This window comes from Octodon degus, unplaced genomic scaffold (assembly GCF_000260255.1).
Source record: "Octodon degus isolate 3935 unplaced genomic scaffold, OctDeg1.0 scaffold00024, whole genome shotgun sequence".
NCBI lineage: Eukaryota > Metazoa > Chordata > Mammalia > Rodentia > Octodontidae > Octodon > Octodon degus.
Genome location: NW_004524600.1, coordinates 17150830 through 17176224, shown reverse-complemented (window position 1 = coordinate 17176224; position 25395 = coordinate 17150830). Strand labels below are relative to the sequence as shown.

Below are 25395 nucleotides of genomic sequence, written 5' to 3'. Positions count from 1 at the left end.
TTCTATTTACGTAAGATCCCTCCTAGAGGCGGGGAAATCGTTTGATTTAACAGTGACTGTGCTTAGCCCTCAACCTTTGTCAAGTGAATTTCTGAATCGGTCAAAGGCTTCTGGCCATATTCCTTACTGCCCTTCTTTTTCCAGGGTAAGAATGTGCCTCTATTCTGTGTATATCCTAATACAGAAGATACCCACATAGGCAACACTGTTTGCAGGAGTCCTTCGCTGAACTCCACGAAGGCCCAAATACTACTTGGCTGACTGCTGCAACATGTGCCACACCCAGTCCTTGCTGAAAACAGGTGATGTTATAAATCAGAAGTTTAACAAGAGCCAGCCAGGAGCCAGGGAGATGGCTCAGTAGAATAAGTGCTTCCCTGGCAAGCGCAAGGATCTGAGTTAAACCCCTGCTTCTGCCAATAAAGCACCTGCCAGCTGGCGTAGGGACTGGGGGTTTGATCCCCAGGCCTGCCCTGCCCCCGGGGCGTGCTGAGACAGCAATTGAGACTGGATGTGGTGACACATGCCTGTAATCCCAGCTCGTGGGAGGCTGTAAACAAGCAGATGACTATGAGTCCAATCTAGCAGTAAGACCCTGAACACCTGAAAACCTGTAGACCCTTCCCTAAAATACAAACAAATAAACAAACAAACAAACAAAAAAAGTTTAACAAGAAAAGCAGACTTGATAGACACTTCACTCTTGATAAATCAGAATAAAATGGCTCTCATGGTTTCACAGTAAAACATTTTACTGACTAGGAATAATTCATTTGTTAGGATACTGCAGCTAATGTGGAATATACTGGATCATTTCTTGCCAAAAATATTCTTTTACAATTGTGTAGCTACAAAATATGCCCCCTGGGAAGTTCACAGATAGATTATAGATGATGCTGGATACATTTAGTCATCATTTCTTTCAAATGTGGCTAATTTTACTGATAAAAATTATTTTTTAGAGATCAAAAATAAGTACAATGGGTAAATATGTAGTAGCTCAAATATGTAAGCAATTTTTTTTATCTTTTTTTTTTTTTTTTTGCATTTGGTACAGAGTCTGCAGGGTCTATAGGGTCTCACCATGTAGATCGGATTCGGAGTGATCCTCCTGTTTTCAGCCTCCCAAGTGCTGGGATTACAGGCACAGCACCACACCCAGTCTCAGTAGCTGTTTCAGTGCGCCTCAGGGGCAGGGCCAGCAGGGCATGCAGGGGATCGAACCCCAGCTGCTGCGCTTGCCTAAGCAGGCACTTTAGTCTGCTGAGCTGTCTGGCCAAGCCTAGCAATTGTGAAGAGGAGAAGACAAAGTAGGAAAGATTTTCTTTTCTGAGCAAAACTTTAAGTTTGCAAACTGGCCTGGAAAGGTCTAAAATCATGAGCCCTCTAATGGGAAGCAATTTATGAAGGCAAAACAACAAAAACCACACATGAACACAGTCATCTGTTAAGTACTTCAAAGAAAAAGATGAAGCAGTGATTTTTGTTCTATATTCTATGCAACTCCCTATGTTATATGGTTACTTAGTCCATGATTAGAAATTTTGGCAGGCCAATGCAAGATTTACACACACCATGGAAAGCGTCTATGAAGAAAATGGTGAAAAACACCAGAATAATGAAAACTCCCTAATGGACTGTGAGGATTAAATAAGCCACCCAGTAAAGACTCGAGTGCAGCGCCTGCTCTGCGCAGACCTGTGGAAGCCAGGTCTTAAGCCTTGGGCTGGTGTGGGTTCTCTCCTTTCAAGAGGTGGGGTGGGGGTGGGGTCTCAGGAAGCACAAGCTCCACTGCTCTTCCACAGGCTGGAAAGCAGAAGCAGAACCAAGAGCAAAGGCCTCGGGGTATGCGGAGTCTTCCTTGGAACTCTAAGGCCATCCCTGGGGGCATTTAGCTAGGCTCTGTCAACATTCAGATAAAAAGCCTTTGCTGTGTCATTGAATTCGGGAGCCCTGTCCTTCACTGCTTAAGTAGTTATTCCATTTTCCTCCCTAGGAGCAGTTACCAAGGCACCTGGGCGCTCCCAGTTCTCCAGCTCTGGGTGCATGAGGCTCTTTGTTGTTTTGTTATTTGTGCCTGCACAAAGGTGGTCTTCTGATTTTACAGTTGACATTTTTTTCTTATTAATTTTATTAAGAAACAAATAGCAATGAGACAGTTTCAACACCGATTAGTAGGACAGTTTCAATAATTAATACATTGCATATTGTTGCCTTTGTAGTGGTTATTCATAATACAAGATGCAGACATTATATCTTATCCATAAACACTATTAGTATAAATCTTTCTTCTCATTGAATTAATATTTATTTTTATTTTTGGCAGAACCAGGGATTGAACTCAGGCCCTGGTGCTTGCCAGGGAAGCGCTTATTCCACTAAGCCATCTCCCCAGCCCCTCTTTTCATTGAATTAAGAGACCGTAGCTGTATATCTATCCTAACTATTTTGTATATACAGATACAAAATGGTCCTTCATTTTTATCTCATCTTTTGGTTAGTTTTGTCAGAGAAGGGTATTCCATTGTCATTTAAATAATATAGGTGCATGAATTCAGCAAAATATTTCAATATAGTCCAGTATAATAGTAGTGGGTTTTCCATAGTACTGGCAATGTCAGAAGTTGTTGACTTGAGCCTTTTACAGCTCAGCACATTAATATGGCTTTACTTTTTTTTTTTTTTTTTTGGCGGAACTGGGGATTGAACTCAGGCCCTTGCGCTTGCCAGGGAAGCGCTTATTCCACTGAGCCATCTCCCCAGCCCCTATGGCTTTACTTTTTATACCTTGTTTTTGTACTTTTCTGCTGGACGGTTAAGACCAAGATAAAGCAAGACCTATATAACAAGAAATGTAACTTTTGTATGTGACAAGGTCAGTCAAATCCCCTCAGGATTTACCCTGAAACCCTGTACTGCACTTTGTAGATCCTTTGTCAGTGTCAGCCATGTGGATGAGTCACCATTGCTTGACCAAATTAAGACAAAACAAAGGGGAAACCAAAACAAACCAAGTGATGAGGTGGCAAATCCTTTCTAGTTAGGCTTTCAAACATGAGCATGCTGTTACTCTTATGGGTCTGTGCCCATACAACAGGCCGCTGGAACACCATGGTGCGGGCCAGCACGGCATGGGGATCCAAGGCCAAGCATGAGCCATCCCAGACTGGCTTCTGTCTTCTTCCCCTGATTAGCCTCAACTTCCTCTTTTGTTTCCTGTGCCAACCTTCCCCAGTCAGCGCCTGCTATGGCACGAAACAGTCCGTACAAGTTCCACCCCCGACCCTGCCCATTAAACTGTCTCCCTGCCTCCTCCCTGAGGGTCCATGCTTCTCTTTGGCAGCCCTGCTGCACCAAGCAATAGATGATTTCTTTGCCTCTCTCCAGCTTCTCACTCGGCCACAGGAAGGAACCTTACAATGTTTTGGTTTCTTCCTTTTTCACATCCCTGTCCCATCTCCTCCATGAACAAAGTACAGAGAAGCCAGAAAAGCACAGCAGCTGATGAGAGCTGACGGGCTTCTTCTAGTGTCCTCTGTGATAGCGGGTCCCTTCATGTTCTGCATGTCACACCAAACCTCACTAGCACAGCGCAAACGCCTCGTACATATGTCCACTCCTATGCGAGTCAACTGTAGACACAACCTACAAGAGAGTGGGCATCTTCTAGCTGGAAATTTTGGGAAACTGCTTTTCAGAGTTCAAGAGACAGTTCACCTAGTGGAGCTATGTGTGAACTCAGCCCACCCTTTCTCTCCTTGCACATCCCTATCTCCACATCTTTACACCACAGTTTTCCTGCACAACCACCGCCAAGCCCCAGTGTTGTTCCTATGAGGTTTACATGGCGGTAACGTGAGTGAAAGTCCTACCCAAGACCGGTTATTTGTAATAAATAAGAAAATCAAATTGGGAGTGGTGGCACATACCTGGAACCCCCGCGCTCTGGGAAGCTGAAGCAGGATCAGAAAGTCAAGCCAGGGGGGTAACTTGGCAAGACCCTGCCTCAAAAATTAAAATAATAAATGAAAATAGTTTGGATGTAGCTCAGTACAAAGGCTCTAGGTTCAATCTTTAGTAGTAAAATAAAATAATTAACATGTATATGACAAAAGTTAATAGAGCTTGTGTAGATGGAAGGTCCACTCATTTTTTTTTTCCAATATGTGTGGTACAGGGTGTCACTACGCCAGTTGGACTCATAGCAGTTCCCCTGTTTTCAGCCTCTCCAGCACTGGGATTACAGGCGTGTGCCACCATGCTGGGTCTCGGTGGCCAGCTCAGAGTGCCCCGGGGTAGGGCCTGCTGGGGATCAAACCCCGGCTCCTGCATTTGCCTAAGCAGGCACTTAATCTGCTGAGCTACATCACCAGCCCTTCTCTCCTTTCTTTGAGGATGTCTTGGTTTCTTTTCTCTCATTGCTGAAACAAAATACCTGACCTCCAGAATTAAGGAAGGCAAGGTTTACTTAGCTCACAGTTTGTGAAGTGTCAGCCCATAAAAAGCTGGCTCCAAGGCAGAGTGGCAGGGTAGAGGGGCAACAGTTAAAGGGGGCAAAGGACAAAAACAGCATCAAAAGCAAAAGGGTGGGGGCTCTTTTTCTCCCTAATATTGTAAGCAGGCTACTACTGCTGTAGGGCAGGTGAGCACTTACATCATCTCCATGGATATTTACAAAGTAAGGACCCTGGTCCCTGATGATGAGTTGCTTAGTTAAACTTCTAAATTTCAATGTATCAACCACAACAAGACAAAAAAGTTTGCTTATCAGGCTGACGTGACATAGCCAGAGCAGGTGAGAGTCACCTGAAAACACCCACAGGACTCTAGCAATTTCAGGAACACACACACACACAGTAAATTGGTCTGTCTTTCCTTCGTTCATTCTGTCTGTCTTTGTAGAAAAAATAATGCAGGTGGAGAGATATGAGATATGACAGACAGACAGACAGACAGACAGACAGAGGCAAAGACAGAGATACTGAGAAGGAAAAAGAAAAATAAACTGCTTTTTTCTTGTTTTAATCAGCAGTAACCTTGCATTTTGTTACTGGTCACCCAAGTTAGGATATATATATAATCCAGGTTGTTAGAGATCATATTTTTGAAGAAAGGAATCATATGTCTGTTTTAAAATATACATGCGATTAATGTCACTGAAGATCACTTCTGGTTTATCTTGACCTCAAATTTCAAACACATATTTTACTTATGAATAGAAATATGGAAGGAAGGCATATTTTTTTTTTCTGAGACCTTTTTGGTGACATTTGTCCAGAGAGAGTGAGAACTTTGTGAAATGGTGCACAGAGTGTGATAATTTCCTACAATTTCTTGGGAAATAAATGCTAAAAGCAAGATTTCCTGACTGGACCCAGCTGTCAGGATTTCTGAGCTGGTGTAAAGCAAAGGCTACCTCGGAAAAATTTGTAGAATGTTTCAGAAATTAAGCATAAACCCCTTAGTTAACAGCGCAACAGCAGAAAAGTATGAAGACGAAATTATAAGAAATAAAGCCATGCTGTTAAGTTGAGCTGTGGGGGACTCAGGTCAATAATTTCTGACATTGCCAGTTAAACAGAAGACCCAATGCTATTATGGGCTACTGGACTCTTTTAGAATATTTTGCTGAGTTTACACACCTATAATATTCAATAACGGAACTTAGAAAAAATGGGGTATACAGATGAATGTCCATTTTGTATCTGTGTATTCAAAGTGGTTGGGATAGATATATAGTTGCATTCTGTTAATGAATAGAATGATTTGTTCTAATGGTGTTTGTAAATAGGATCATAAGTCCACATCTTGTACAGCAATTAACCACTAAGAAGAATATATGCAGTGTATTATTTGTTGAAAAATTAAAAAAAATTAAAAAAAAACAGCGCAAGAAATCTGATTTTCTCTGAGAAAAACTTCTTTAAATATCAGATTTACGTACTGCAGGTGAGAATTCACTGAAAAAGGGAGAGAATGGATGGAAAACACCCTGGGCTATAACCAAGAAGGTCTATGATTGGTCGTGTCAACTCTACTGTATACATTGATACATTATTACTGTTCTCAAAACTGGTACTTACAATATTATTTGAAGCTCCTGATTTTGTTGGGCAGCTATTTGCCCAAGCCCTCGGGTTACGTCTAAGCTCTCATCATGGCTCTGTTCTTCTCTATTTCCTCCTACTTTCCCAGCACCCTCTGTAGCTGGGTTTAGCCACATAATGGTCCTAACCAATGAACCCTAAGGAGAAATCTTGTCAGTGGAACTTCTTGGAAGGATGCATTTGCTTAATAAATGGCTAGACATTTGAAGAGGGCTTCCTAGAACTTTATTCCTCTTCATGTCTTTGACAGGGACATGAAGGATACAGTTGTTCGTGCTTTACCAACTCTTGAGACTTTAGGTAACAAATCCAAGGTCAAAGAGTGAGACCATCATCTGCAGAGTGGAAAATAGAAAATGCTCAAGTTCAAACCATACTGAGCAATTTCACCCTGAAACTACCTGTCTACAAGCTTTCCATTTTCTAAGATATGAAATGTCTTTATTGATTCAATCCTAGTAGCATAAATTATGTTCAATGAATACTGAATTATTTAGACATTGTTCCTGATGCTTGGGATTAGTAGTAAATGGAGTTCAACCTTCCAAGCCTCATTTGGAGGAAAGATGTAAACTACAAAAATAAAATAATAAATATACAATGCACCAGGAAGTGGTGATCATCAGAAAATAAAGCAAGCTAATGAGAGGGAATAAAAGGCAGATAATACATATAGATTACGCACAGCTCTGCCAAGCAGCGACCATCTGAGCAGAGACGTGAAGGAAGTGGAAGAGTAATTTAGGTGGCTATGTGGGGGGCTCCCATTACTTGCAGCTGAAAGCACCACCTTACACCCAGAGATATTCTGCACCTTTTAAAAACAGAGCTCACAAACCATTATTTCTGGGAAGTCTTGTAGGACCTCCCAGCCCGCCATTATCCCCTTTCTTTTTACTATTCCTTCTCTGTACCATCGACACATGTTGTGGTGCTCCTCAAGCCCGACTGTGTTTGTTGATCAAGCAAATTAAGGTGCTCTCCATAGACAGTCACCCGTGAAGGTGAAGCTGGTTCATAATCCCTCCCATCCTGCCTCCTTGCCCTCCTGTGCTCACTACACAGTGGGCTCCACATACGAAAAGTTATTACTCATTGGGCAATAACTTCTGTTCTCAAGTCAGACAGAAACGTGTAGTTTTCTCCTGTAGGCTGATTAAAAGTGGGCACCCACACTAAAGTTTTATAAAGTGTGATTATCTGGGGTGTTTAAGAGATGTGCCTCGAAAGCCTCAAGAAAGCAGGCTGCTCCGAATTGGCATGAACGTTAAGTAGGTCGCAGGCACAAAATCCATGGTTCCCATTAAGGAGAGAAGATAAAAGATGCTTGAGAAGCAACCAGCTTCCCCACTGGGGTCACTGGTCTCACTGTATTAAGTCCTCAGTCTTTGGAACAGACGATTGGAAAGGAAGACCACGCCCACAGGCTATGCCACGCGGTGAGCTCTGCGCCTGGAAGCAGAGGAGCCGGCTGGGTTTGCTGCTGACCTCGAGCCGGTCCTCATCTATGCACCGACCTCCCAGGCGACTCGACTTCACCTTCACTGCTGCCCAGGGCATGGGCACAGACTGACTCAGCCAGAAGGGACCTGGGCTTTCCCATGAAACAGGTTTGGGCAAATATTTTTAACTTGGGCTATTAAAAGAAAATAAAATGGCATTTAAGGAAACATAAAACACTGCATAAGGCTTACAACAGAAAAGAGTTTCACTAAAGGTACTTGTGCAAAAATTTATAAAGGATTAGCAGATATCAACTGTATTTTTTAAGTTAAATCTAGGGCTTGTAGAACAAAGTAAACAATGTACTTTTAAAAATCCCCCCCTAAAAAAAATAAAAAATTCCCCCCTAAATATCAAAATGGAAGGATATGCATTTACTTTTACCGTCTCAAATAAAATGAGTTATCTTCCTTCATATATTCTACTGATATACATTAATATTGGCAATTACTAGCATGCTCATTTTCAATTTAAGGCAACCTCTTACATGTCAAAAACAATTCAGAGATAAAAATAATGTTCTCTGAGGCAGGGCACAGTGGCATATAGCTGCAATGGCAGCACTCAGGAGGCTGAAGCAAGAGGACCTCCATGAGCTCGAGGCCAGCCTGGGGGAGATAGTGAGTTCAAGACCAGTCGGAATGACATAGCAAGACCTTGTCTCAAAAAGGTTATTTTGAGTGGTATGACCATATATACTTTTTTCTTCAAAATAGTCTACAGTAGTCTAGTATATCAAAATTTAAAAACTTTAGAGAATTTTTTTTTTTTTTTTTGCGGAACCGGGGATTGAACTCAGGCCCTTGCGCTTGCCAGGGAAGCGCATATTCCACTGAGCCATCTCCCCAGCCCCAGAGAATTACTTTTTAAAAATAACTACAGCATATTTTTTTTGGAGTTTGCATTCGAGATTTAAAACTGCATTCTCCATATGTTTCCTAAGGAAGCAGGTACCATGCAATTTCCACCAAGGTACAAATTTTAGAGGATTGTGGCATAGTTTAGTGCAAATAAAATCTTCATCAAGGCACCATAAAGTAAGATTATTGCATCTGAAATGGTCACTTAACAAAGAGCCTTGAGCCTAAACTCAGAGAGGAAACAGATTCTAGAAAAGTTCATATGGACGCATGCCGGTTTGCCATGAAAACTCTGGAAGCGCACCCCAGGTTAGAATATTAGCAGAAAATGCACCCCTGTTCTTTTTCTTTAAAGGCATTGTCCTTGAGAGATGCTAGAGACACACACTGGGGTTCCGTACTTATTATAATCATTTTGTTCATTTGTTGGTTTAACAGCATAAGCCTACTCTCCTCGCTAGAACAGCATCTGCCAGCACAAGGGTCAGCCAACTCATGGAAGACAAGAGACATTCTTGGTTTGATTGTGCGTAATAAACTTCAGTGCTTCCAGCCCACATGATGTCATAGAATTATTTGTGATGCCTCTTTAAAAGGGTGACAGGGTCCAGAAATAAAGTGCACGTGGCAAGAAGAGACTCCCGGGTGTTATCCCTGCAAAAGGAGTCGCAAGCCTCTGGGACTGGCGGTGGTTTCCGGCCATTAGTGTTACTAATCAAGGCCAGCTTTGCATTTATGGGAACAGGCTCCAATCAGGAAGATACATGTTATGCTAGTTCATGCAAACCTGCCTGATTTCTTCAAGGTCATGCAGAAACAAAACTTTAGTCCAATTATCTTTGATTGGGACGTTTCATTATTTTTGTATATCCTTGAGCTAAGAGAATCTGTGAAGTAGATGTGTTAGGTCCAAGGGTCACCAAATCATATTTAGTATTTCATGTTCACATAAAGCAATTACTGTCAGCTTTCAATTAACCTGCGTACTGGAGGCACCATTAGTGTAGAATACATGAGTCCTAGGTAATCTATCCAGGCCTTTCTTGCAGCCTTGGTTGCAAATGGGGGCAGGAGGAGAGAAACAGACAGAGAGAGAGGGACAGAGAGAAAGAGACAGAGAGAGAGGGACAGAGAGAAAGAGACAGAGAGAGAGGGACAGAGAGAGAGAGACAGAGAGACAGAGATACAGAGAGAGAGCCAGAGAGTCAGAGAGAGAGAGAGACAGAGAGACAGAGACAGAGACAAAGCCTGCAAGCCCATAAGGGTCAAGCTTCAGGAGAACATGAGGTGGTAATTCACCTGCATGCTTTTCATGTCCCTTGCCTTTCTCCCTGTACCATAAAGCAAAAGTAATGCTGCTTTCCCAGTAACAAAATGACAAACCAAATGCATAAAGTGTAGGAAGTCAAAGAAAGCCACAGGGAGCAGAGGGGCCTGGCAGTCTGTGGCAGTCAGGGTAGCAGAGCACAGGAGGCCTCTGAGGACCCGAGGACCAGCACCTTAGGGTACTGGCGTCAGGACCAATGCGGCCCTGCCTCAGGAAACTGGATCTGGATGCTCTGTTCTGTAGCATCTGACTGTGTCAACCCAAACAGTAAGAGGCGTTTACTTCAAATGCTGTTGTGAATCACTGGCAGCCGTGATAAGGTTCTTACGCCACAGATAACCCAGGTATAGCCACATCTGCCACTGTTCCCACCCTGCGCTGGCGTGGGCAGTCTAGGTCAGGGAGCTCCCTTTGGGCCCCGGAGCTGTGGGGGGAGAGGACGAAGCCCCCTGCGACTCCTCACAGCTCTGTTCCGGAAAGTTCACATTTTAAAAGAGAAGAAGAAAACAAAAGCAGGATTCTACTGTTGTTTTTCCAAAGTTGGAAAGAAACAAAACCACTGGGCAGGCAAGGTGGGAAGTAACCTTGGGAAAAGAAAGATAAAAATGACAAAACTCAAAGTTTCAATAAAAAATAATTGAGGTTACAATGCTCACAAAGAGCAACATGTCTATTTTCTGTTACTATGACTTGGCAATAAAGCGAATGGGGTTTTAGAAGAGATAAAAACCTAGATAACCCATTAATCAGAGTTTTCGGCCTCAAAATAAATTTCTGTGCCTTACAATGAGAAATCTGTTGATAACTAGGCAAATACAAACAATGTCATAGATAACAGAGTAAGGTCAGAACGAGAGAAACCATGAAAACTATAAGATTTCCACAAAAAAGCTGACCAAGAATTCTTCTTAACAAAGGAGAGAGAGAGACAGAGAGAGTGAGAGTGAGAGCCAGAGAGAAAGGAGGGGGGAGGTGGGGTTAAGGGCAGGGGGCAAGACAGAAAGAAAGAAACAGGGCTGGGGAAATGGTTCAGTAGAATAAGCTCTTCCCTGGCAAGTGCACGGCCTGAGTTCAATCCCCGGTTCCGCAAGAAAGAAAGAAAGAAAGAAAGAAAGAAAGAAAGAAAGAAAGAAAGAAAGAAAGAAAGAAAGAAAGAAAGGGAAAGGAAAGGAAAGGAAAGGAAAGGAAAGGAAAGGAAAGGAAAGGAAAGGAAAGGAAAGGAAAGGAAAGGAACCACAAATCTTAAAAGAGCTTAGAAAAATTAATAAGCTGATCATTGTACATCGGTACATGACTCACAGTTAGCAGAGAAAATTATGTCAGACAAAATAGTGAAGAAGAGTACACAGAAAAACACAGGAGGTTCAAGAGCTCAGTGGGATTCTTAACAGCACAAACACAGGAAGACGTTGCTGAACAGAGACATTTCTCTTGCTACAAGGGACTTTTCAAGGTATGCTGAAAGCTTGGAGAGAGCAAAGGAAGAATTAAAACAAGTGCGAGACCAAGAAAGCCAGAAAATCAAAACACATTTTGAAATTCTAAAGAACTTAGAAAACAAATTCTATTTATGTGACCAAAAAACAGGCTTTTCGCTTCTGGAAAATAAAAGATTAAAAGAATACATTTCAAACTTGAAGAGCAACACAGAGGGACACAGAAAAAGACAAGACGTCCTGGGCTGGCCAAATAGCTCAACAGATTAAAGCGCCTGCAAGGGCAGAGGACAGGGTTCGATTCCCAGGCCTGCCGTGCAGGCCCCACCCCCGGGGCGTGCTGAGACAGCAGTTGAGACTGGGTGTGGTGGTGTGTGCCTGTAATCCCAGCTCTTGGGAGGTTGCAAGCAGGTGGATCACTATGAAACCAATCTAGTAGTGAGACCCTGAACACCCTGTAGACCCTTCCCTAAAATACAGAAAAAAAAAAAAAAAGACTTCCTTACATGAAACACAAAGAACCCGTCCTAGGAACTGATGCGCAGCACACACAACATATATTCTGAGAGCACAGTGTAAAATCAGAGGTAACGACGTGGTACACAATAGTCAAAATACCTTGCATGAAACAAAAAATCTAATAGAAAAGCCATGTACAAGGGATGAAAAAGTTGAGTGCATCAGTATTTGGCTACATGGGAATCTTGACAACCTGCGTAGTCTTACAGAACAGGAATCACCAGCAGAAATTCTAAAGAAAAAAAAAAAATCAAGCATTCCAAAAAAGTCTACTTCCCACAAAAGAAAAAAGTATTTATAAAACTTAACAAGATACCTCAAAGAGAAATTGCTACGACTTTAAAAGGCATAAACAAAATAAAAGAGAAAGAACAATAATCTGAATGTCTTCCACCAAACTATAAACAGAAAATGTGTAAGTTATGCTCTACTTTTGCAACATTATCAAAATACTGTATTGGTAAAAATAAACCGATTAAAAATATAGAGCAGCCAAGGAGCCAAGTGTAGAGGTGCATCCGTGCAATCCTAGCACTTGGGAGGCTGAGGCAAAAAGATCACTGTTAGGTCAAGGTCAGCCTGGGCTTTATAGTAAGTTCTAGGCCAGCCTGGATTGCAATAGAGAGAGTCTGACTCAAAAAGATCGAGAATAAAAAATAGTGGCCAAGGAAAAAAACGAATCAGCGAAGCTGCCCGTCTCCTAGTCATCAGTGATTCCTGAATTTTTCCGGGGAGCTCCTGAGTGCTGATGACCTCTGAGCACTGTGGGGCTCAGGAGGGGCTGGCTGGAAGCCCAGGGCTGGCCTGCTCCTCAGAGCAGTGGCCAGGATGGTGCCCTCGCCTGTGACGGAAGTGCAAGTGCGGAGCTGAAGCTGCTGGCTAGCAAAGGAGCGGGGGAGCACGGGGGAGCGTGGGGGAGCGCGGGGGACAACATTTCAGTCTTCTCCCTGCTTCCAAAATGTGGCCAACACAGCAAAAACAGGGAAGCGTGGGAAAAGTGGACAACAAAACAAGCAAACCGAAAGATCCAACACCTGCCTTACGGCCACAAAACCCACACACTATGCTGAGGAAGGACACTGAGAGCTGATAAATGCAAGTCTCCAGCAGAAGAAAGGTGGAGAAGTTTCTCCGAAACAATGTCAAAAGTATGTAAAGGGCATGCGTGACAGGCCTTTGAGCAGGGACCAACATCCACAGTATCAGCCGGCACTTCCTGCAGAGCCTGCTGCCCCAAATCAGGAGGGGCAGAGCTAAGAGGAAGCGCACACTGTGGCGGACTTGTCACCTGCATCACTACCACATTCCCGCTACCCAGCAGAGGCTTCCGGAGGCAGTGACCCACCTGGAGAAAGCTGAGGCTCCATGAACTTCAGAACACATATACACGGACAGGGATTTCTAGTCACTGTGTTGTACAGAAAGAATGCGTATTTACAATTTATGCCAATGGGAATTTTCTTTTGGATGGCTACTCTGAGACAGTATATGGGTTTTGTACATTAAGTCCAAAGAAAGAAATATGACATGAAATAACATGCAAAGCATTCAGTTCTATTACGTTAGATAACAGAACTTGAGATTTGCTTGTTGGCTTCAATCTGAGCACCCCTTTTTCAGGTTTTTCAGCCCATGAGAGTGGCGTAACTGGGTTATCAAGTTCCTCTGGCCCTGGGACTGTTCTCAAGAGCTAAGTGCTCCTCCCCCCAAGAACACACAACACAGAACACAGAATTCAGTGCCAAGCATGTGGAGGCCTCTGCCCACCACAGACCTGGTGAATACAAACAGCCACGGCAAGGATCTACAGAACAACTTTCTGACTTCTGACAATGAAACGTGGATTTGGGACATGTGCTCGCCACAGGAGAGGGCCTTCTGCTTTTCCCAGAAGCAGGCTAGCAAGAGAAAGGCCTGAGTCTGAATTAGGTGACGCACTCCTGCTTGTCATCACAGCTGGACATACACAAGAAGCTTCTCATTCTTTTCCTGGTAATGCACTGGTGGAAATCTATAGAGTATTATGGTGCCTTTAAAGTAACATGGTTTATGCGCAGACGCTGGAAAGTTAACAGACTTGTGAAGGCAAGTGAGCTACGGAGGGGATTTAACTGAAACAAAGAAAATCAATGAAACCAGAATGGACTCCAACATTAACTGGCATTTACTTAAGTGATATAAGCTACTGCTGCTGTACAGCAATGAAAAATATGGGTTAATTTTCACTTCCTCTCTCAAGTTCACGAATAATGAGTTGACCCAAGGAGTCCATGTGGGTTGCTTAAGAAGCTGATAGATTGAGCTACGTTCCCAGGAAAACTCTTCAGGTGAATTCCTAACCCCAGAACCTCAGAACATGACAATATATGAGGAGATCTGGCCTAAACTGTGATTTAGGTTAAATGAGACCTCAGGGGAGCCTGATCCAATGATTGGTCTCCTTACAACAAAACAAAGAAAAAGAACACATGCCAGGACGGGGCCAAGGATGTGACAGCTCACTACGTAAAGGGACAACGAGGTTGTGGCTCTCTGGAAGCCAAGGAGAGAGCAGCCTCAACATAAGCCAGTCCTGCTGAACCTGACCTCAGACTCCAAGGCTCTCAGGTGGGAGAAAGCAAAGCCAGCCACTCTGGAGCACTGGCAGTCCTGGTGGGCTAAGGCGAAAACCCACGGCTGCAGGTAAGCTCGGGGGAAACGTGTACCCCGAGAAGGACCTGGGTTGCAACCTCAGCATGGCTTAGAGCAAGACACCTCTTGGCCCGCATTTCCCCCGCAGCCCAGCGCGAACGCGTCATACTCACAACCCCGACAGGAAAGGCCAGCACAGCTAACATCCAGTCCCGCAGCGCGATGAGCTTCCTGAGCTGCCGCTCCTGCTCTTGGTTTCCGCTCCCTCTGGTCAGAAGACTGGAAAGGTCGCTCAGCACGCAGATGCCGAAAAACACGGCCTGGATGACCTGAAGGGAGACACCGCCGGAACGGGTCAGTAAGCGCTAACAGGCGCAAGCTGTGACACAGAAAGGAACTACACAACGGCAGCACAATACCTGGCAAGAAAAGATCAGAAGTGCCTTTTAAGAGCTGGTCTTAAAAGCAGGGAATAATAAAATATTTACAACTTGTCATGGTAGGTGCGAAAATTCATCTGAAATACACTACTTATATCCACTCCCACTCTCCTCGGGACAGGCGTGCATGACCTCTCCTAAAGAATCCCAGCCGAAAGCGGCATGGGCTACCAAATGGACTCGACCATGAGGTTACAGCACTGTATCTGTGGTCATGCTGTATCGGCTAGCAAGAGTTAGCAAGCAGCTACGGAGTGAGAACAAAACAGGGCAGGCTGAATAATAAAGGCAGTAATTCAGTCTAAGAATGAAGGAAGAAATCTCTTCAATCTCTTAAATTTACACATTTCTCCACTCAAGGAAGTGGTAGGAAGGGGCTCTCTGAGTCAGAAAGACATCAGCTGAACACGATAACCCAGACGCGACATGGAACCATTTTCAGAGTTGAACTAAATGACCTCCTCCTCAGATTTTTCAGATGTATGAAACAGAATCTCTCCAAAGTGATATAAACTTAGAATCTCAGGCCATTTCCCAAGCTACCCGTCGTGCCTTCCCAAATGCAGTACAAAATTGAATCACATCGTTCATGTTTCACTCGAAGCACCACAGGGAGCGAACCCTGCAATGCTACAAGCCGATCATTTACAAAATTCCTAAAGCAAAGATAAAATGATCAATGATGCAGAGCTAGGAGTGGAGAAAGGCAGTATACTGCAATACAGCTAGGCAAACAATAACCCAAATTATGGAAAAGGCAGAAAATTAGCTTCCCTGGGGTCAAAGTCTTACCTACTTAATACCAAGGATAGACTGGGGGAGACAGGTCTGGCTTCCATTGGATACAATTTACTGATAACTGACTTATGAAAGATTCAAGTCACTCATTACCCCTTTAGAAAACATTTTTTTTTAATTTCCGTATTGATGTAGAAAGAGCCTGGAAAACCTCGAGGGATGGGAAAGCTCTCCTCACTTAGGCACAGAATAAAGGGACAAAGAAATCCTTCACAAGCATCCGGTTCTGTCCCTTTTGGTCAACACTGCAGCAGCCACCCTTTATTCTAGATTTTCTGAAGCTTCCCCAAATCCTGCTCTTACTGTCAAACTTACTCAGTTTAATGTTCTGTTTTTCTTTAGAAATTAGCTTATTGGCCGAGGAGAGAGCCCAGTGGTCTCCGCACCTGCCTGGCAAGCTCAAGGACCTGGGTTTGATTCCCAACACAACAGGCGGTGCCAGCCCTGCCCCCAGGCACGCTAAGCCAGCCACTGACACTGGGCATGGTGGTGTATGCCTGTAATCCCAGAGCTGGGGAGGCTGAGACAGGGGGATCACTATGAGTCTGAGCTGCATAGCAAGACCTTGTACCAAATAAATAAATAAAGAGAGAAAGAGAGAGAGAGAGAGAGAGAGAGAGAGAGAGAGAGAGAGAGAGAGAGAGAAATAAATTAGCTTGTCTTAGGCCAAAGAGATAGTTCAGTGCCATAAGTGCCTGCCTGGCAAATATAAGGTCCTGAATTTGATCCCTGATCCAAAAAAAAGAAAAAAAGCTTGTCTTTGACTTCGATGTCGTAAAGAGTTTATTGTCATTCTTTCTACAACCAGAAAAACTAGAGTAAGAGAAGCTAACAGTGTCACTACTGAGAACACAGAAGTACTAGCAGGCGCTATGTTTCGATGACTACAAAAAATGACTCAGAGAATAATTTCTTACATAGAAAATTTTCTACATCTTAAGTCTTCACACACTTAAAGTCTCTGTCAGTCCTAGTGAATGTGAGACACTGGAGTGACCACTGAAGAATAATAATCCCCATGCCAATCTGGATTACTGAAGGACCAATAATCAGGGAAATTCAAATTAAGACCACAGTGAGATGGCATTTCTACCCACATAACTGTTGTAACCCACCACTCTATGCTTTACAGTTAAATTCTGCTCATACCAAGTACTGTGAAGATACAGAACAACCAGAAAGCTGGTTTATGGTGGGAACAGAAATCTGGACAAGTACTTTGAAGAACCACTGATGCATTCTGGTGCAAGGCCGATGCTCCCCGCCTCGGTGCTGAGCGGTGAAAGACTGCAGGCAACCCCTCCAGACGCTCTCACGCAGTGGACTGGTCCCGTCTGCTGAAGGTCACTTCAGCATCCACTGCCTCAAAAGTGCTGAGGCAAGCTCATGTTTTCGATAGTAGACTAATAAACGAATGGTGCTACATGCACAAGGGAATTCTAATCGTGTCTCCTTTTCACTTTCACAACCAAAACATAAACTAAAAAAGCAACAAAAGAATGATACTTTTGATACTACTGAAATAAATTTTAAAATCAGGAAAATAAACATAGAGATGAAGGTTTATGAATTAGAATATAAAAAGAAAAGGCGAGCCAGATAGCTCAGCAGATGCAAGGGGCCAGGGGTTTGATTCCCCATGTGCCATGCCGGCCCCACCCCCCGGGGTGCACTGAGACAGCAATTGAGACTGGGCATGGTGGCGTGCGCCTGTAATCCCAGCGCTTGGGAGGCTGAAAACAGGAGAATCACTATGAGTCCAATCTATGTAGTGAGACCCTGTAGACCCTGCACTAAATACATTTTTTTTTGAGAGAGAGAGAGACAGACAGAAGGGGAGGAGTCATTCCCCTTCTTGTGAAGCGCAAAAACATACATAAACATGAATAGCACCGAGTTCAGGCGCCTCCAGGGAAGAATATGAGATTGGGAAAAAGACACCAGAGCCTCAACTCTATTTCAAAATAGAAGAAACTTTATGTAGAATCCACAGACTACAGTTTTCTGTTTGCACTTTCAGGGTAAATTCATTAGACTCCTACCAGAGATGCCTTCTCACCAGAAACAACCAGAACTTGATCATAATTATTTAGAACTTTTTCAGATACTGAAATTCACACTTTTGTGGCTATTCACATCATAGACTGAGTATATCCAATCTGGAAATTTGAAATGTGAAATGCTCAAGAACACAAAACATTCTGAGCAGTTTCTGATGCCACACTTAGAAAAAACCCTCAGCTAGAACATGCAAGCTGTGTTTTGTGCGCCAGTTATTAAATATATTGTATTTAATATTAACAAATTAGAAATAGGAGGTAATATTGTAGTTTAGATCCAGAATGTCCCCCCAGGCCCAGCGTTCAGAGGTGGAGCTTCTGGAAGATCATGTCATGAGGGTGCTGATAGCTTCATGTGCTGTTAGAGGCGGGGCCTGGCCAGAAAAGGCGGGTCGCTGGCGGCCCTGACCCGGAAGTGGATACCTCCCTCATAGCATCTCCCGTTGCTCTGTTTCCTGGCTGCCATGGGTTCAGCACTTTTTGCTCCACCATTACTTTGCCAATTTCTCTGAGCCAAAATAAACTTCAACTGAACCAAAATAAACCTCAGTTCTCTTAAATTTTTTCTGGATCAGGTATTTTATCCCAGGGATAAGAATGTGACAAAGAGAGGAGGGAACTTTAAGATGAAAAAGTAAGAGGAGAGACACAATCTCATATTCTAAGAGAGAAGAAAAATAAAAGACTTGTACAAATACACATGCAATAGTCTAAACAAATTTTGCCAATGTTGTATGGTTAATCACAGGTACAAACAAGGTCTACTTTCCTACAGTTGACGCAACATCTTCTTATCCAATGTGTCATCTAATACACTGGTCCCTTCACTACTACCTCAGGGCTGCTGTCACTGTCTGTAGATCTCTGGTGTGGATTGGTCTTAAATACCCCTTAAAAGCTGACATATTAAGACTTGAGCCCCAGTTGGAGAAAATAGGTCACTGGGTTGTATGTCCTTGAAAGATATATTGAGACCAGATCAGGTCTTTCATATTTGTACATTTGTATTCTTTTCTCCCCCACCTTCTCACTCTCCTCCCCCTCCACTGCCCCTTGGCACCATGACACAAGCAGCTTTGGTAGCCACATTCTCCCACCACGAAATTCTGCTTTACCACAGGCTCACAACAATGGTACCTGCCACCCATGGACTGAAATCCATGACGCCATGACCCAAAGGAGATCTTCCCTCCTTCAGGTTGTTTGTCCCATTTACTATGTCACAATGGAAAGCTAACACAACCTCTCTGCTAGTTTTCTCCTACTTCAGACTACAGTAGGGCCTCTGCCTCACAGGAACTGCTAAAGAGGACTTTCCCCCAGGAAAAGGGGAAGCTACAAAACTTTCCAGTGTCTCAATATAAGGACACAGAGAAGGACTTTGAGAGTTGTGTGTCTTCGCCTCACATTGTCAGGCTGGGGTTGTGGCTCAGTGTTGGAATACATCCTGAGTATGCACAAGACCCTGGCTCCTTTCACCAGCACTGGAAAGAAGAAAGTCTTTGTTTTTAATTCACTATATCAAAAATAATCTCTAAAAATTACAAAACAGTCTATCACACCCTGGAGAAATGGATGGACTTTTGGTTACTTGATTAGGAAGAAGTGTGCTAATACTGTTAAACCACTATAGATATCGGCCATTTTGTTTAGAGTTTGATTTGAGCTGACAGTTAAGAAACTGCATTAGAGATATTTAACTTGTTTTTTTTTTAATTACCTATAGATACGTCACTGTCCACTGCAATTTAAAATTCATTAAACTAACTTTTAAATGCAAAGTATATGTGGAGATGCACAAGCAAGTCGTAAGCAGGATTACCTTGAAGTATTACTTGGCTCCAACCATTCTGCAGAGCTGGCATTTCCAAACCATCAACTCAGCATGACACATACATACACCATCTGGCTCTGAGCTCTCAGCAGGTTGGTTGCTCTTATTATTTTATACCCCATGTAGAAATGAAGTGGTCAGAACACATCATTTCATTCCAAGAAATAAAAATAGAATTGATCAGAATGAAATAAAAGTACTCAAGGTATTTTAGAATCACTCAGTGCTTATTCCTCTAGAACGTTCTCTACAGTGCAATTAGCTTTGCATCTTCTCTCCACCTCCTCAACTCTGTCTGGGTGATTTACTGAATTGTTTTAGATTTAGAATTCATTTATAAGAGTATTTAAATGTACCCAAATTCCATTCATATTTTTATCTCTTTTTTATACATGATTGATTTTGATTACATTAATTTTTTAAATTTTTGGATGCACTAAGTGATGATAGTTTTCTGTTTGTACCTACAAGGCAAATTCAATAGGCTGCTACCACATATTTTCAAACATTTATGATATAGTTTATCCAGAAAAAGTTTCACTTCACCCCACTGCATCATCTCCAATATCCTCAATTAAAGATCCAACTATATCGAGTTATTTCATTAGTTTAATTAATTGCTAGTTTATACATTTAGGCCTAACTCAAGCAAAACACAAGAATGCATCGAAGTAGGAAAAACAGCATATAAATTAAATTGAATCACTATTTACATGATATTTAAGGTCTAAAGAGCACAGCCAACTTGGCTAAAGGATTTCCAATGACTGGTGTCTATGGTTTGCCACATTTTCACTATGTTGTATTTTCATAAGATTAAAGAGTGCCGTGGTGCTTGTGTTGAAGATAGTGTTTATTTTCAAGTTAATTTTAGATGCAGTAGACAGAAGAAACAGGAAGGAAGAACTCTGAGGGACAGCAAAGGAAACTGGAGTGACATGGATGATGGAATGAAGGAGAACTGTGGCGAGAACAGATGGGAAGGAGGCAGTGAGATTTATTGATGTCATAAAGGCCTGGAGGAGACTCCATATGAAGATACAAACATTAATTAAAGAGGAAATGGTAAGGAAGTAATGAAAATCTACCTGGACACTTTTCCTTTTAGAGAAAGTACTATGTATGGGGCATTTAATAACTTTACATGTAATGTGAAGAATAGAAGAATCATTTATAGATTGTTTATCTATTGATCAATTGATTTATGTCTATTACATATCCATATATATGTAATATATACATAGGTAATATACAATGTGTGTGAATGTGGGCAACAGAGACAGACAGATTTCTCCTATGCAGAAAGGGAAATAACAACTTGGAAAATGGTGTGAGCTGCAAGTCTGCCGTGGATCACCCACAGCCCCACAGCGTAAGGCCCTTACCACACACAACATATTTTGTTTTCAGCTATAAAATCTCCAATGAATTTCTTCCTGGAAACCAACGTGTAGCATCTGTGTCCAGAGAGGTGCAGCTCTTGCTCAAAGACCTGAATAACATCTGGGAAGGATGCAAGAGATACCGACTAGCAGCGCTATACACGCTGTCTTCAGTGGGCCCTGCCGCCCACAGATACCTCACCTTGTAAGCGTGCACAAAGCCTTTCCCCATTACTGGGTCAAGAGGGAGCTGAGGGTAATTCAGCACCTTCAGATGGGGACTCGGTATGAAGGGGGATAAATGTGTTCTGCAGGGATCTCCTCTCACTTGTTCCCAGGGCCTTCCGCAACTGAAACTTCTGAACATCCTGTAGTGGCAACGGCACAGCCACGCAGTGAGTCATCAGTTACTTGGAGTCAGTGACCAGTTACAAACTTAAGTGCCACTCTGTAGAGAAATCAATGCATTTAAACGTGCACCATGTGCTCCCTGCTTCCTTCACCCAGCGAGACCGTGCTTAACCGATGTGCCCCCAGTGAATCAGCTTCTACAACCTCGGGAGGAAGGTAGCCCGGGAAAGCCAATGTGGCCCTCCCATTCGAATGACTACAGCTCAGTTTTTCTAACTCTGTCTTTTTAAGTGATGCACTGGAAGCTCAAGCTTTTTCAAGAAACCTTCCTCACAGTCACTTCTGAGGAGATGGACTCACTGCATCCGCCAGCTCACGGTTTGCAGCATGTGACTTAGAATCCCTGCCCATGTGCATGGACATTTACCTCATACTGCTCCATCCCATTACTAAAAAAAAATCAATGAGATAAGCCATAACTCACCAGCAGCAAGCAATCCATTCAGAAAGAAAGAAAACTACGCGTTTCCATCAGCAATAATGTGCTCCAATAAGTGGCTCCAAATTGGTGAGCTTGTCAATAAAATTCATTACAACATTAAATAATCCCTTGCAGAATGTACACTGCAAGGAGATGCATGACCTGAAGGAAGTGCTTGGGTGGGCTGCACAGAGGGACAGGCCCAACCATGCCCCATTCCAGCGTAAGCTGGTACGCGCACAGCAGGGACCTCACTAGAGACTCCGTTCTAACCGTGTTTTTAGTCTACCACACTTTCAACTCCCAGTCAGGGGATGATTGCTCTAAAACAGTGAAACATTTCACAAACATCAGAGATATTTATAAAATAATGGAATTCAGCTTCCTTTTCTCCACAATTAGATATTTGTTAAGGTCTAGAAAAAGTAACCTTTACTTCTACTTCATCAAAGTGGAGCAGAAAGCAGTAGCAATATCTTTCTGGAAACTTCACCCTGTGTTTTCCAAGGACATGATGCTTGAGGTGGCTTGTAATGTTTTTGCTTCACCATTGGGCCTGTGTTCCCAGAGCCCCGCAGGAAGAGCCCCACTCTGATACTCTAAGCAGAAGCTCAAAAAGTTCACAGGCTTCAAGATGTCTCACAAACTATTAATATTAGCATGAAGCTCTTTGAGCACCAAACAAAATACAGTATTGATTTAACAAATACTTATTGATTAGCTACTGTGTACAAAGCACTCAGTAAATACAGAAATGCAGACAGTTAAATGCTTGCACTCTAGGCTGCAAACGGGAGCATGCTCAGAAGCGCCTTACCTCCCACCCAACGCTGTCTCCACTTGCGAAGCACAAGTCTTCAAATTCACAGCACAATAGGAGGGATGAGTAGTGCTATCATCAATAAGGAAAAGCCGTTCTGAAGTACATGGAATTTTCTCACACTATAAAATGTATTTCAGGTGCCTAAGTTTTTACTCATAGTGACAAGTAATCTCAGCAGGTGATTTAGGTGACAAAAGAAATCACTCAAGAGCTCAATAAATCTGAAACTGAAATAAAGGAGGTCTCTATTCTCCACCAGAATTGGATCTATTCTTAGCTGATGGATGGTACAGATGCAGGTAATCATATGGGAGCTCAACACCCTATGTCTAGAAAAGAAGCCATATGTACTGGGCTACACAGACACAGGCAGGTGGGATTACAGCGATGAAGCCAGTTAGACAGACACGGCCCTGTCCTTAGAAGCTTCTACGTTAAATATTTTACATGCATTGACTTGGGTCTGACACTGAGTCTCCTTAAAGGCTATCTCTACATAACCACAGTGGTAGAGAAGTGAATGGTTAAAGTAGGGAAGGCAGTTCCTTGTCTCTAAGGCTGCCTGCTGCCTTGCAAAACGGAACTTTCTGGGCAAAAGTTTCAGGATAGGCTTTGCAAGATTTCTTTATTTTATTTATTTGGTACAGGGTCTCGTTATGAAGTTCAGAATGGTAGTGATCCTCCTATCTCAGCCTCCCCAGTGCTGGGATTACAGGTGTGTACCACCACACCCAGTGTTGGGCTGGCACAATGTGCCCAGGGTACCAGGGCCTGCACAGCATGCAGTACTAGGGATCAAACTCGGGACCTTGCGCTCGCCAGGCAGGCAGTCAGACCACCAAGGTATCTTCCCAGTCCAAGGTTTCATTTATCAGACAACACCTGCCATTATTAAATCCAGCTAAGTATTTTTCTACCATACTAATTTTGTTTAACGGGGCCAGCCAAATAGCTCAGCAGATTAAAGCGCCTGCAAGGAGGCGCAGAGCCCAGGGGTTCGATCCCTGGGCCTGCTGTGCTAGCCCTGACCCTGGAGTACATTGAGACTGCAATTGAGACTGGATATGGTAGCATGTGCCTAATCCCAGCTCTTGGGAGGCTGTAAGTAGGTGGATCACTACGAATCCAATCTAGTAGTGAGACCCTGAACACCCTATAGACCCTCTCGTAAAAATAGAAAAAAAAATTATTTTTGCTTAATGTATCAGTTTGAAGTTCACTGATGGAGATCCTTAAAGGATATAAGAAGAACCACTGTCCTCATTTCTGCTTCCTGCCACTGCACCTTCACAGAGTGTGTCTCTGGGTTAAGAGAGCCCTAAGAGCCCAAGGCCTGCAAAGCCTGAGAGCTGTGAAGCCCCTGCTACGAGCCCCATCACCATGCAACCTAAGTACAATGCACACTTCAAACAAAATAAAAAAATTCCTAAAATCATTTATAATTTCATCAGTGACACGAAAAGGAATCCTAAGTGTGGAAGATGACATGGTACAATGTAAGCAGAAGTATGCTCAAACAGCATCATCTTGGAAGATAGTGGCATTATATAATACAGTTGAGGCTGCATATCTCCAGGAGCAGTCTTATGGGCATCTCCTGGCACCCAGAGTGGAGAAACTGCAATGGGACTGGCATGGAGAGCATGGTTCTGTCCTTCAGGCCAGCATTAAATTTAAAAGACAAAGAGACAGAGACCCACACCACTGACCAATGCAATAGCATCTAGGCAGATAAGAGACTCCACATTTGCCCTCCCTCCTGCAATGCCCCATCAGCACCTACCACTGTGGGGAGCTGCGTGGGAAGTCCAGTGTGTTCTGGGAGAGTGGGCATGGGAGGGCAAATGTGGAGCAAGGTAAGATTTGTACGATCACATTCGCTTTATCATGACTTCGCTGACTTTTAAGCATTACTGACACTATTCCAGTTCTTTCTGTGAGATGCCACGCAGAAAAGTCACCCAAGAACATTTGCTTTCAATTACTCAGACGGCACTCTAAGTCCTATCCATTTGATAGGATCCTTAAGTCATTTGATTATTTGCAGGAAAACACATGATGACATTATCGGAAAATTTTAAGTGTGATAGAACTTCAAAGTGATCTAGGGCTGGAGATATAGCTCAGGAGGCACAAGTGCCTGCCTGGCAAGTGCAAGGTCCCGAGTTCAATTCCTGGTACAAAAAACAAAAACAAAACAAAACAAAAAAACAGTGATCTAATGTACTAATAATCTGTGATAACTAATTATCAGAAAAAGAAGGGAAAAGCTAAAACTGAGTGTCATGTGATACCTTTTTGGTTCAAATGAGATTTGTCTCTAACAACAACAGCAACAAAAAAAATAGAAAACAGATTCAACCACAGATAAAAGTAGAAATATTAGGGCTGGGGAGATAGCTCAGTAGAATAAGCGCTTGCCTGGAAAGTGCAAGGGCATGAGTTCAATTCCTGGTTTAGAAAAAAAAAAACACAAAAATAGAGATATTACAGTATACAGCAGTGAAAAATTCTAGAGTTATTTGTATCAACATGGCTGAACTGCACAAGCAAAGGTATACACTGAAAAGGTACAATATCATTAAAGTAAAGGTCTAAAATAAATGATACACATAAAAAATATTAGCCCGAACTTGTACTGTAACGTCATGTACCTCGGTAGGATCCCAAATTTTCTGATCAAGAAGATTATGGGGCCAAAGAGGAAAGTGATCGATGACGTAGTGTGCCTAAGGAGAGTCACATGGGGAGAAAACACTCTCTCAGGCTTTCACAGAGAGCACATTGGCCAAGCAATGGCCGTGACTCATCCACATGGCTGCACTGACAAAGGTTCTACAATC

General features: G+C 43.0%; 1 protein-coding gene across 1 annotated transcript in view; it reads right to left on the bottom strand.

The window, feature by feature from the left end:
• Positions 1-25395, bottom strand: part of Aig1 (androgen induced 1) — a 249280-nt gene that overhangs the window by 186114 nt on the left and 37771 nt on the right. Inside the window, exon 2 of the mRNA XM_004628549.2 lies at positions 14557-14712. Coding sequence (XP_004628606.1) covers positions 14557-14712 — 156 coding nt within the window. The remainder of the gene's footprint in view (positions 1-14556; positions 14713-25395) is intronic.